At 42.3% G+C, this 14,340-nt stretch overlaps 1 protein-coding gene across 1 annotated transcript; it reads right to left on the reverse strand.

The window, feature by feature from the left end:
* Positions 1-657: 657 nt before the first annotated feature.
* Positions 658-8,905, reverse strand: lfng (LFNG O-fucosylpeptide 3-beta-N-acetylglucosaminyltransferase). Its single transcript, XM_058771812.1, has 8 exons — positions 8,371-8,905; positions 3,768-3,816; positions 3,415-3,517; positions 3,165-3,318; positions 2,824-2,909; positions 2,571-2,736; positions 2,400-2,485; positions 658-2,297 (listed from the first exon to the last, which is right to left on the reverse strand). Exons 1-8 carry the CDS (start codon positions 8,788-8,790, stop codon positions 2,231-2,233), a joined length of 1,131 nt encoding a protein of 376 aa, XP_058627795.1. The 5' UTR covers positions 8,791-8,905; the 3' UTR covers positions 658-2,230.
* Positions 8,906-14,340: the final 5,435 nt, after the last annotated feature.

The following is a 14,340-nucleotide window of genomic DNA, read 5'->3' on the forward strand; positions in this document are numbered from 1 at the left end:
ATTGACAATTGACAATTTACCTTGCTCTCCCCTATATTTTCCGGGCCTCAAATGACACGACTATATAGTGTGTTGAAAGGCCCGGTAGTGAGGAAATGTTCTTTCCCATGGCAATTCTTGTGGAATAATAAATTACGTGTGAGTGAGACTAAACTTTCAAGTGTGTTTCATTAATACAACAAGCAACACAGAACGGGTCAGTGCCAGCACTCGAACCCCACGAGAGAGCGAGTTTGTTTTGCTTGCATGCTTCAGTAACTGTTCACAACAGTTTTGACAGAGTAAGAGACACTGGCCTCTGAACCTCTGCGGTCTGGCACTGATTTTACTCCAAATGATTGATGCAAGTCGCCTGTGTTGCACTATAATAGTGAGTGTGTCCTTTTCATTGTTTGCCTTAGATGTTGTTGAAAGGGATAGTTCAACAAAAAATGAAAATTATGGAATGGAAGGAAATGTTTTCAAACATCAGTGCCCGATCGCCATACATTCATTGTGGCTTGTGGTCTATATTATTCATTAGATAAATTTGTGTTAGAAACAGGCTAAAATTTAAGTTTTGTATGTGTTGTAGGTCTTAATTGTAGGTGAACTACCCCCTGAAATCTGAAATATGTATGTAGTGTGTCATCTGAAAGAAAACAAACAACAGTGCAGTAAAGTTTCTTAGCGAATATGCTGCTTTATTCAAAAGCTGAATGGTGAATTACCAAGGCGGCGCATGGTAACAATATCAGGATTGTGATCCCTGAGAGCACAACATTTGAACAAAGAATCCAGATACTGGAATATAAATTACAGCCATTAGCAAAATTCAGAGCAATAAAAAACATTTTAGAGGAATCATCAGAACTAGGTCTGATCCATAGGTGACCAAAATGCATATATCTAAACAATTATGTACAAATACAAATGGCACAGTACATAAATACTGCTTTAAAATAAAATATACAGGCTCACCCAATATGGGTCATTCCCATAGAGAAACTGCAACTCTGTTAGGATCACTGTTGTTGCTCATGCAAAGCTCTCACTTAACATGTTTTGTATAGTTGGCATAGTGATGTCCAACTGGCAGCCGTGAAGGAATGGGGAAAACTGTGGCTCTAAGCCAGACCAGTCTGTGCAAAAAGGATCAGAGAACTCAGATCTGTGGTATTAACACATCTTAAACTTTAGCTGCCATCTGTTTTAACAATGTACATTGTTGACAGTGGCCTTGGTGCCAATTCAAAAGCGTAAACGGCATTAAGCGATTGCTAGGAGATACTTTACTTGAGCAACCAACAGGTATTTTAAACCAAGCTGTGCAACTCCCACTTCAGTACATCTTTGAGCAAAGCTAAAAAAAAATTATAATAATAAATCATGCCAAAAATCTCATATCTATCTGCCAAGATTGTGTGAATGCATTGGCATTAAATAATATAAAGATTAAAAAATTTGGGCACTTGATACATTTTCACACCGCTTTAAGATATAACAGTTCAATCACCATAAAATGCCCAGAGGATTTAGGGAGAAAAGTGCTCAGTCCTCATACACCACAGATTAAAATAACCTGACAGCATATTTGGAAAATTTGCCTATTGCCAGAACAAAATGTCATAAACTAATAGCAATAATAATTAGAATAACACTGACATCAAAGAAATCAATTCGCAAAAAAGTGGACCTTCATCTCATTTTTTTTTTTCCGGAGTCCTTTAGAACTAGATAATAAAGCACCCATGTTACTGATTTCCTCCGAATATTTTAAAGAACTCAATCATTAAATCAAACCTGAGGGAAAGAACATCCTGAACGGCATTTGGAGAGAATAAAATATAAAGTATGCTCTAATTTGCTAATTAGAATTTAAAACTAAGCATATAAAGCTGGCAAAAGGCTTGGGTATACTAGAAAGTTACATTCTATGAGAATTGCAAATGGGACACAAGCAACAGTAATCACATAAAGCACAGTTGATTGCCTGCAAAGCTTGGCGCTGAAAGCGTCCTTCAGAAAGCCAGGCCCTTCGTAATGTCTGAGTTGGACAGGAAGCTCAGGCACCAGGCAGGAAGGAACTGTTTAAAGGCGGGCCGCACAGCAGCCCAGTATAACCACGGAAGGCCATGCGCCACTGCAGAGTAAACGCAGCGGCCACACGGCCCAATACCACACTGGTCCCTCATGCCTTTCAGATACCGAGGCAGTGAGGGACGAGGATACAACAGAGGAGCCGGTCACCTTAATAGGCAACCTGAGGAGGGCACCACGGAGTGTCTGGGTACAGCAGACAGTGCACTGACTTAAACCTGAGAGAGGATAAAAAAATAGAGGTTAGTTTTGTACATGCATGCAAATGTAGATAAGAGCAAAATCCAAATGTGATCTAGAGTGTTAAAAACTTGTCTTACCTGGATGGGTCCTCCTCAACCGAGAACGCCCCTTTCATGTTGATGATATTCCTCTTGTTTTCAAACATTCCATAACTCAATGTAATCTAAATGAAATGATATGAAACATTGCATTAATACAACTATACTGCATTTTACAGAACTAAAAAGTGCCTTTATCAAGTTCCTCACCTGTTTGTGTACTTCTGATTTGGACACCTGTTGCAGGTTCTCCAAGTGTGAGTGGAACAAGCTGCTTCGGGTCAAAGGGACCCCAAGAACTGACTCGATGATGTAGCCGATGGTGCAGTCATCAGGAAGACGGATCTTCTCGGCAGTGTTCATGAAATGGCCACCACTGTCATAAAAATAGTACAGTAAGTCAAAATAAAACATTAAATATGCTCTTAGATGCTGCATTAGGATAGTTGAGAGGTTTTTGTACCTTGCCCAGGGGCTCATCTTCAAAGCTAGCCCACGGCTGATACAGAAGCCTGCACCTCCCGTAGCAAACCAGAAATTGACAGGTCTCTGCAACGGAGAAACAAAAGCATCAGTTTCTATTCCTAACTCTCCTTTTAATATTTACAGCCAGTGTATGTATGTATGTGTGTATATATATATATATATATATATATATATATATATATATATATATATATATATATATATATATATATATATATATATATATATATATATATATATATATATATATATATATATATATATATATATATATATATATATATATATATATATATAAGGATATTTTGGACCACCTACCATCTTGTTGTCCCCAAGTCTTTCCGTGGCCTCAATCGGCCTGTCCAAGCTGGGTTTCCCAATGTACATGTCCTGAGTGTGAGGGTAGTTCGACAGCAACTTCACCAGTGTCTTCACGTTCACATAGTTGTCATCATCCACATGACAGAACCACCTAAACCAGACAGAGATATCATTAGAACATCCAATATGGTTTGGTTTGACACTAAAACAAGTATTTACAACGTGACTGTAATCATGCAATGCTTACTTTTTTCCAGACTCTATGAACTTGTCATACTCAACAGCCATCTTGCAGGACAGAGCCTGGCGGCTGTGGGCAGCAGAGCAGTTGGTGTTGATAGCATGGCTTCCTGTGTGGACAAGAGGACAGATACTTTGTCAATGCTCACGTAATACTCCACTCATGTCTATCACTTGAGAAATGCCCATTATCTAAGAGGTCAGGTGACTCTGCACGTGCCCTCATACCATCTTCCCCCAAGAGTCCAGCCCCCTTTAGCTAACCACAAGTTTTTAAGAGGATTAAAAGGCTGAGTCCAAACTATGTGCATATCAAAGTGGGAATGTCTTGTGACTTCCGCTTGAGGAAACTGCACTCACCGATTTTCTTCTTCAGTTCTTCATCTTCGCCATCTGTGAAGATGTATGTCTGCGAAAACAAGACAAAGCCCAGTTAGCTCTATCAATGGAGTCACACAAGTTCATCAATGAATCACTGCACTAGAGCAAAGACGAAACAGGAATTGGCGTGTTCCAAACTGGAATCATGTGTCTTGGAGAGTTATTTATTCCAAGCGGACTGATTAGGAGCCATTGTCTGGGTTTTACGCCATGGAAAACTCGGCAAGTTAAACAAGCCAAACTCTACCCTCCAAAATAAAGGCCCCTTGTTCTTGTTGTCAATCTCTCCATGGCAACTGCTCCGCACCCCAAAGCATCCCAGGCCCAGAACAAAGCAGGGAGCAGACCACCCCACTTACCCCCACCGCCCCAACACTCCACCCCCATTCCATTGCCCCTGACCACCTCCCAAGTCTTTCCGTTCCTCATCCCTCTATCCACTTCAGACATGTCCCAAAAAGGAATGGCCAAGTCATCTGAAAGAAAAGAAAGAAGCACCAGGTCCCATTCTCCCAGACATACTCCAATTGATGAATATACATTCACACCAGTGTGCATTCACTGACGTCTGACCCCTCAGGGTTTTGTTAACATTAAAATAGAAGGGGTGGGATTAGGAGCTTATTGTGGAAGATAAGATAGAGCAGGTGCAAGGCGGCAGCCCCGGCTCAAAGGAGCCATTGAGAAGACGCCGCCACACGCCTCAGACAGACTGATGAAAAGGCGGCGTGCCCCTGGCCATGCACTGCCGTTAACCTGTTTGCTTTCCACCTCAGGTGAGAGAGCACCTGCCACCCGCCGCCTTATCACAGCCACGTGTCTGAACAGGTCAACCTGCCCACGCCCAACTGGCCTTGAACATGTACACCTACGCTACAAAACTCTTCTCTTATGAGCTTCAGCTGTTTTGTGATCCTTATCTCAACAGTGAATTCGTTTTTTGTTGCCTTTCAAATGCCAGCACGCACACACGTGGACTCATTCCCCCTTTTCACAGTCGCATTTTTTCGAATGTTCAAACATTGCCAGATAATGTTTGATTGGTTTGCAGAACAAACTCTGAGCAGATGTTTAGCGCAGCACTCTGGGGCCAAGGCCCAAGGCCGATGTTTGTTCAGGGAGGGCTGGCGGTTGGACCGGGTAAAGGATCAGAGGCTGGCGCTGTTTGCGCAGAGTTCTGCTGAAAGGACAGACTAATCACTCTTGCAGCTGCCAAGGCAGACTGGGCACTGACAGAGAGAGAAACCTCAGAGCTGATTAGTGCATTACAATGTGTGTGTGTGGCCACTCACCCCCATCCCTGCTCCCACTGTCCCTATGCACAGAGACAATGAGGAGTGGGTAAAGCTGTCACTGGGTAAATCCCAAATATGTTTGCCTGGATTTGCATACAGCTGCAGTGGTTAACTAAAGAGAGGCCTCTCGTGGCACATGGCTTTGTTTCTCAGTTTCCCTTTTATTGAAGATATTGTGAGCCAAAATGACCCTTTTGTGGTTTCTTTCATAAATGTCAAGTCTTTTCTTCAAAATGCAGTTTTCCCAGCGTTCTCGGCACACAAGAAAGGATGAGGGTTTGGTTGTTTGAGCGGGCAGAGATTGGTAGGGCTTCCCACCCTGCCAAAGGAAGGTCTGGCATAGGGCAGGCTGAGCGTGGAGCCTGGCTGTCTGTCTCCTTCTACCCGGGAAGGAAGTAGAGAGATGTTACTCCCTCTATTAAACACCAAACAGCCCTGCTCCCTCTACCTGTGCCAATCAGAGACCAGAAACTTGCACAGACTCGTGCCACAACAGATCTGCACTGCTTTCAGTGTCCTGTCTTCAACCCAAAGAAGCTACTGCCACAAACAGTGAGTAGTTATGCAGTTAAGTATTTCAGATAGAGATAATGAGGTTGGTCATGGCACTTAATTTGCGTCGAGCAAGTGTGCATTTGATCTGAATGGCATTCTGTGTAACTGGACACCGGATACTGCAGCCGCGGCACAGGCTGTTCTCTCATTGTTGTGAATTTCTCTCGCTGGGGAAGCTGCATTGTTCCAGGGGGGAAATTTAGAGAAACAGCGGAAGCCAGAAGCTGCAGCGTGAACAATTCAAAATGGAGCAGATCTGGCTGAAAAGAATAACACTATTCAAGAGTCTTGACTCATCAAGTCAAGACAATTACAAAGCATGCTTTTAATAATTAGAAACAAGTGCTCAGAAAGCAACAGAGCTCTAGGATTTCATTCTCTTAGAAAAATTCTGATAATTCCAGTGTATTAACTAAGCTAGGGGAGCTTCTAGCTGACCGTGACTAACTCTAAACAAAGACAAGACAGTTTCCCACCAAGATGAGCCACAGGCTGCCATGAGTGTCAACAGCAGGCACAGATTGGATCTATTCTCAGTGTTTACATGTAAACAGCCCAAGACAGCGAGCTGTTCATCACCCGTCAAGGCAGCACCTGAAGTAGGTAAGCGGGTTGGAAAGCTCCTTCCTACACAAGTTTCGAGCCCCTATGAACACGTTCACAGTGTCGGTCATGCTTCATCTCACTTGACATATGTGACAAAGTTCCCATGCTGTGGGTCTAACAATGTCTGGCCCGCTGAAACACTTGTCTGGTGCCAGCCATTGTGGCAAGCGGCCAAACGGTACACCGGAGTCCTTGGGATAATCCCCGGCCGTTCAGATGACAATAACTGGGATTTAACGTACTCAGGTGTTGCACGGATGAATGTAGAAATAATTTGAGAGCGGCTCTCCGTGTGCACATGTTGAGAATGTGAGGATTCATATAGTTGGCATTAGAGCCATCTTTTGTTCTTTGAGACCCAGCCACCTGGCACTCATTCTCCAGGAACTCCCCCTTATATTCTGGGCTGCACTGGTCTTTTATGTCTGCGCTGCTCCCCACCAGCTGCTGCTATTAATCCCTGCTGTTAACTCTCTCTGCTGTGGGTTAACTTCCATCAACTCCTGTACTGAGCAAACTTAGCCTTAGCTTTCAGTCTCGCCTATAGCCTGTAGTGGTCATATCAGTTTAGCTGGATAGTGAAAGAGAAATCCGAGCTGACTGAACGAGTACAGAGGCTAAAGTGGTCTGATGTAAATTTCCACTTTCCACACGCTTTGATATTCACAGAAACATCACAAACATAATGTTCTTTGTACTGAGACGCTGCAGGCATCTAAAAGTGTTGCTATGGCTGTGTCATATTCAAATGACAATAATAAAACCCCTCTTGTCTAAGTTGTGAGGGAAACTGATTGTGACAGAGCCCCGAGGCAAATTAAACTGACTTTTGCAAAATGTATGAGCAACTACTCTAGGTGGTGGATAAAATCACTTTGACTGCTCTGCGCTCGCTGCTGTCGAAATGCCGAGAGTGCTTTTGTGCTGGCTGCAAAAGAGGCCTGTTTCTCAGAGCTGTATTTTCATACTGTGAGCCACTCGGCATGCTGCTGAAAAGCCTTCCCTTGCCTATAGATGCTGTCCCTTTGTGCCCCCCAGCATCTCCATAACGAAGACTCTCTTTTCCCACCGCTTGGGTAGTTTGACCCAGCCTCTGCTCCAGATCCCCTGTTCCCATGGAGAGTGGGAGACAAGGGGCTGGCAAAGCTTTTCTTTCCCCCTTCAGAAAGACGCTTTGTTAGTGCTGAGAAGGGGACAGCTCTGAAGCTGCTGCTGTGATGCATCCTTAGCCCTGGCGTATTCACGGGGACACCCCAAACAATGGAGCAGGAGGGGAGAAAGGGGGGAACTTACAGCCACCCATCACACTGTGAGCAACACAGCATTTGCTACAGACAGCACTATGAATCTGAGTTTAATAATGTTTTTTTAATATGCCAGGCAGATATAAATGGATTTTTGGTCCCTTAATAACAATGTACAATATTTGAATTTGTTTTGTGGTCCTGCTTGCAGATATTAATACTAAAGATTGGTTGATGATAGGTTTGACCAACTTTTATTTATTTATTGTTTTACTGTTATTCACACATTTGTTTACTTATTTATTTGTTAATACAGTTCTTTATTAACATGTATACTAATAAATGCAATCATTCAAAGGGTCTCTAAAGAGGAACACCTATATACCACTATGTTCAACAGGAAACAACAATGTTCACAGGTAAAGTGACTTAATGTAAGAGGACAAAAACTTGCAACCATTTAGACTGAAAACAATGCATGTGTGAAATTGTATTAATGAATAATAAAATATTTAAGCACATTTAAATGTATCTATTTGTTATCGGCCAATTAAACAAACATAATCTGTATTGGTCTTGAAAAGCAATACTGATCCATCTCCAATTAAAACGATTTAAGTTATATTTTAATAAAGGCAGTAATGCATACTGTAACTGGATTTCAAACACTCCGAAGAATATGAATATGAACTAATTTCATAACTAAATGTGTCATAAAGTAGGGCATGGTGGTCACGGAAAGACAGTGCCCACCATTTATCATTAAAATCACGAAAAAACATCCCCTTTGTTTCAAAGTTTCCGGATGGAAAAAAATATGTAGCCTAACCAAAGTGTGCAACAAGTCATGCAAACAGTTTGTAGACGCGTAAACGGACATACCTGCTGCTTGTTTCTGGATATCCAGGTGTCCAGCAGTAGATCCAGTCTGGACCGGTGAAACTTCTTAGTGGTCTTCACTGCGATGAAGATGTCATCCGCGCTGATGTCCTCAGCCGGCGGCGCGTCTGTCGTCGCTCCGGACGCTTCGGTGGGCTTATCCGCTTCCCTCCTGCTGCGGGTCAGCTTGGAAAAATAGGCAGAGAATCCTTTCTTTCCATTCTGCTCAGGCTGGGCTCCATCATCAGCCTCTGATTCCCCCAGACTCTGGAGCGAGCGCAAGCCGACCTCACTCTTGTTCTGCATCCCGTCCATCGGAGTCCGCTGATGCTGCGACAGAAATAACAGCAGCCCCAGACAGGTGACGGTCGCCCCCGCGAGGGAGAGCACAGCTTTCCTGCCGTACGTTTTTGACATGTTCATTAAACTCTAAGAGAAGGACGCTCTCTTTGTGATCTACACAGCATTAACCTAAACTTCCCTCCAATAGCCTACTCTAAAAAACAAGCGTGTCATCCGACTGCAACATAGTAGCGCTGAGAGAGTCTCCTCATTGTAACTCGAAGGGTTTTTTATAAACTGCCCAAAGCAGTGGTCACGCCCAGTGGGCGGGGCATTGATGGCTATTGTGCTGTGGGAACCGCAGAGAGACTGTCAACGGGAGGACGCGTTAAAGGACAGCAGGCGAGGGACAAAGGGGGGAGGGTGAAGAGCACAAACAGACGTAAACATTTTCAAAGTACATGTGCTTATAAAACAAACTATATATGCATGCGCTATAATCACTCTTAATGGCATGTTTTCCATTATCAGGAGCAGGGCTCAAAATAATTGTGCAAATTTGTGTATCAGTTTTAAGTGGAAACAACATTCGTTTATTAATTAATTTATTTTTTCTTTATTTTTTATTAGCTTTTTTGTTATTATTTGTAAAAAAATAAATAAATAAAAATGTAGCACAGATTTAATTCATTTTAACATGTCTCTGTAAGCATATAGCCTAGTTCTATACTGAATACATTAATTGGGTCATATTTCCCACTAAAAATCTGTGTGTGTGTGTGTGATAGAGAGAGAGAGAGAAAGTGTAGATTTGAACATTTCTCTGGCCTTTTTTGCATGAAGAAGATGTAATTGATTAAAGGCTAAGAACTACAAAGTTCATTGCTGTCTTAGTCAATTACAGCTTAAGTTGAGTTTATTACACATTGAACCACTTTAAATTTGATTATTTATTACTTAAAAACTCATTAAAAAGTAAATATGACAATAATTATTGTTAAATAGATGAAATATGTATTTTTAAAACATGATTTGAAAACTTTTTACAAGAATCTGACAGTCACAATGCAAAAATTGTTCCACAAACAGAAATCAGTTTGTTAATGTATTTTTTTTTAATTATTATTATTATTATTATTGCCTTAGATTTACCTCTGAAAATAAGACTACTGATATAGGACGTCTTCTATAGACGACCTGGATCACATCAAGCACCAGCCATTTCTCAATGTCAACATTCAAATCAAGCTCATAATGATGGTGCGCTCCAGTCAATCCACGGCAGCTGACCTCGTGAGGCCTTCAAACAACCGCATGTTCCTTATGCTTGCTTTAAAATGGCGCCTCTTGTGCGGTGAAGAGCCTGTAGATCTGGGAGCACGACCCTGGCCATGACTTCCAGCTGACAGCTCGCCAACTGCTGGTGACAGACTTAAATGCTTCACATCCTACTTCTAGCCCTCTCAACAGCTTGCTTTCAAAACAAGCAGCAGTCAGACACTACATTTAAGTCCTCACTTCCAAGTCAAGCTGAACAGCTGAGATGTTCTTGGGTTTTTTGATAACAGAGATAATTAACACTCAAGAAATGGTCATTTGGAACATATCATTAAGAACTTAACAAAAAGTTGTGCTCCTTCAGAAATTCTAGAGGTCCAAGACAAAGCGCAAAGCTTCAAAATTTTCATTGCTGCTAACAGACATACAGCATCTTTTGTTAATCTTTTGAAGCAGCCAACAAAAAAATGTGTTAAAACGTGTATAAGAAACCAGGCAGAGGGGTCAACCTCCCCCGGCCTCTGTTCTTTTTTAAGATCAGCACCCTTTTTTACTCTGGAATGGAGGAACACTTTGGCAGGCCCCTTGTCAGACGCCTCAGACAATCTGTGCAACAAAAAGCAGGACTAAACCACACACAATGCAAAAGTTCCGCTTATATCCCAGATTCATGCCAGTCACCCCATTCCCCCTCCTCCACCTCTGACGGATAACAAAAAAGGGAAAAAAAAAAGTTTCTTTTCTTCCAACCTCTCTTTCATTCTCAAGAAAAAAAGGCTCCCCCGTCTGCCCTCCATACCACATCCCGGATCCTTCCCCATCTGAAGATGTTACCGCCGAATTCCAATTAAATGAAATCTCCCATCCAAGCACAACCCACTTCCCCACAAGAATGCCCAGCGATCCTGCTAATAAACGCAACCCCATTCCCGCTGTCCCGCCGTGGCATCTGGAGCGGGATGATGGAGAATCTCAGAGGAATGGATATGATTACTGCTATGCTATTTATAGAGTCACTTTAATGTGTGTAGTACAAAGGCCGAGGTGCAACATTTCAATGCGTGTGGCTGGCATCCTTGCTAAATGAGACTGGACGTGCCCTGTCTGAACATCCCCTTTTCCCGCCTGCCAAAACTCAAGCTCAAGGCTTGGCGCAACTGTTTGTTTTGGGATTTGAATGTTTGCGTAGGGTAAACAAAGCAATTTCAGCATGTTAGCTGTATTTGAGGACAGAGCTGTCTTATCTGACCGTTCAGTTTAAACAGTTCCCTAGATGCAAACTGACTCGCTTTGATCTTAATACCCTCGATGCACCACAACTACAAACACAGATACTCTGGGTAATGAGAGCGGTCTGTTCGGAGTGGTAGAATGCCATCATGTTGATAAAGGCACATCCTTCCTTCATCCGTTCCATATTTATTTTTATTCATCTCTGTCTTTTCCTTACCCTCCAACCATTGGACAGATTCTTTGAAGATGGAGGTTAAATTCACAACAGCTGTATGAGAGGATGACGGCTATGTGGCGTCCCACTGTATCCTTGTAAAATGGGCATATACAAGGATATAGTGGGATGGTTAGTGGTTGTCTGTCAGCCTACAGTCTCCTGTTTATTATTCTGATCCACATAATGGAGCATTTAACTGTATTACAATCATCTGGAGTTACAGTATGTGTCTTGTAGTACATCTTTCGGTGGTCTATTTGATTTTTTTGGGGATAATTTCTTCCTTTTGGCCAGCTACGAAACAGAACTTTCAAATATCGAATACAATACAGTCATCTCTTTCCTCAACTAAAAGGGAAAAAATAGCTCTTTGAGAAGCAGTCAAAGTCGTTTGACATATTTAATGGGGATCTGTGAAATGTTCGATTAAATTATGCAAGCACCAAGTCCTGCCAAGTTCGAATCTGTCCTTGGAGCTTTAATGTCTTACTGTCTTGTTTCATTCTTTCTTGTTTTCCAGGTCTCTGTTTTTTCTTTCTCCAAAGCTCTTGGATGAAATGGGATTCCAGACAGTGATGGCCCTGGATGATATTCCTATGGTGTAAGTGCACAGCGGTAATGAAACTATATTCGTCCCATCTGGGTAAAATCTATTTCAGTTGATGGAAAAAGTATCTATGTGCTATAGCCAGATGAAGGGAAAACCGTCTTTATTTATTTGTCTTTTTTGGGCTATAAATCCTGCAGCGCATATCCTCTACGGTTGCATCCCAAGCAGGGAAACATAATGCAGCTTCTGAGGGGCCGCGGAGTCCCCTGGCTCTCACTTCTGGTGTGACCTGTAATCCTATCAATGCTAGCACAGCCATGCTGGGAGAATAAACAGAGCTATTGGCTTCTGCCACTGCCCCTTTTCTACACTATGTCCTTCTCTCACACAGCGCATTTCAGCTTTGGAATAAATATTCGTGAACAGGAAAATGCACTTGGATGACTTGGGTTTGCGCCTCTATTTTTTTTGCAACTTTCACAAATAAACATTGTCTGTTTTCTCAGGGCTCATCCAAGCTTTTGATTTGCTCGTCATTCTCTCCAGATCCTACAATTCTTCAGAAGAGACTTAATTTTGTTATTCTGAGAATTGCGGATAGTTGGACTGTCGTACTTTGCAGATGTTGGACGCCAGGGTCTGTGTCACAGTGCCAGCTGTTGTTGCTGTAACTTGTGCTTTGTTTCCACCATGTCAAATGGATTATGGGAAATTTAGCAATGGATTAAATGGCCTTTCTGTAGCAGTGGGGGGTCAGATTGCACCCCTGGCTAGTCCAGGCTTGTCCTCAGCCACAAATGCTCAATGTATGTAATGTAGTGAGGAGTGATGTTAAATATCCCCCTGACACAGAACACCATGCAGTCACAAGGAAAAGATTAATTAACTGCTCATTCATCTACATAATTTACTGCATTAGAACTGCAGTTTTGAGCAGCATTGGAACCATATGTGAGATTTATATTCAAGCAGAAGCAAATCATCTCCCCAACCTTTCAGCAGTAACATTTTGTAGCTGATTACAGTTTGAGGAAGAAGTGGGAGGTGTAACGATGGGAAAGGAGCCGCTTGGCTCTCTTTGTATAGTGCTGGAACAGTGGAGCTGGGACAAGGACGCTGCTGTTTGTGGGTGAATCAGGCTCTGGATCACTCAGCCTCTTTGAAAGAGTTCTCTTCAACCTATACCCTTCCCTTTTGTGGCCTGCCACTACCTTGCTGAGCGGGACAATGAGCCAACCACTGAAAACTGAGACATGTTTCTGTGCTGCCCGGAGCCCATTAAGCTCTAAAGCACTACTGTAGGTCTCTCTCATCAGGCCTCTATTCTCATTCTAATGGCTCGCTGCATGCCAATAGGCCTGTTGCTAGAAGCTCCCATCGCATTCCAGCCACAAATACGAGTGGGTTTAAAGTTGTCGGGTTTCCCCACCTTTGGGTTTTGAGAACGCTGCCAGTTGTTATGATGTAACCACATGTAATTGGGTTCATTGATCTCATTCCTCTCCCATGACTCTTCCGATCTGGTCTATGCAATGATGCTGTTGTGACCACATTTGCATCTCTGTGAGATATATATATTGATTATTCCTTAAATGGTTGGTATTCTGTACAGTTGCAATGTAGCAAGTAGCTTAAAATGGCCTGGGGTATCGGGTACTGAAATGCTGAACAGTTTCCTTTGTTCTCATTGAAAACAATGGGATATTGCAGCTATGGGTTTTGGGTGGGGTGACCGCTGTTGAGGTGAATTACCTTTTCTCCTGCCTATTTTGGGTATTTGAATGCTAAATGGCATTTGGGAATGTTGAGATGGCTCCTCTAGGAGAATATCAAGAGATCTCATTATGTGGATCTCCTGGTGCTTTCAATGGTAATTAATGGAGAGATAAGCTACTGTTGATATTTAAATTTTGACCTGGATGAATAGTGCTCAGGGGAACTGTGGTGTATTTGTGTTGTTTAACATAGTTAGCCTCATTAAATGTGTTTACATGTAATTTGAAATGTCAGATTTCAGTCAGACTGAAACAGTAATTCTTACTACATTGATGTCACATAAACTAGAAGATTGCTAGAAGATAATGACAAATGTAAACAATATCTTGTTTAGAGCCTAAAATGTCTCAAAATATCAAATATGTTTGATGATCTCTGACTGGACAGATTTATAATCTGAAGCTAAGAAAATCAGAGTCTGTGCCCATCATCTGTGATGAAATCGGTGAAATCTGTCTGCCCATAATTCGTCGACTGGTTCTAAATTTTGGCAACTATTGTCTTCCAGACAGTAAATGCGGAGACAAATCTGGGCAAAAGTTGTGAAGTGGATTCCAGCCTTTAGTCATATCAGTCAATTGCAGTATTTTTTACAAATCAGAATAACAGACCAAGATCATGCGATTGTAGCTTGACC

The sequence above is a fragment of the Onychostoma macrolepis genome, chromosome 03 (assembly GCF_012432095.1).
Source record: "Onychostoma macrolepis isolate SWU-2019 chromosome 03, ASM1243209v1, whole genome shotgun sequence".
Taxonomy (NCBI): domain Eukaryota; kingdom Metazoa; phylum Chordata; class Actinopteri; order Cypriniformes; family Cyprinidae; genus Onychostoma; species Onychostoma macrolepis.

Coding starts and splice junctions, on each gene's coding strand:
- lfng (XM_058771812.1), bottom strand. CDS start 8,790: ATGAACATGTCAAAAACGTACGGCAGGAAAGCTGTGCTCTCCCTCGCG. Junction 3,817..8,370: donor TATCCAGAAACAAGCAGCAG/GTATGTCCGTTT, acceptor TTGTTTTCGCAG/ACATACATCTTCACAGATGG. Junction 2,737..2,823: donor AAGATGAGCCCCTGGGCAAG/GTACAAAAACCT, acceptor TTTTTATGACAG/TGGTGGCCATTTCATGAACA.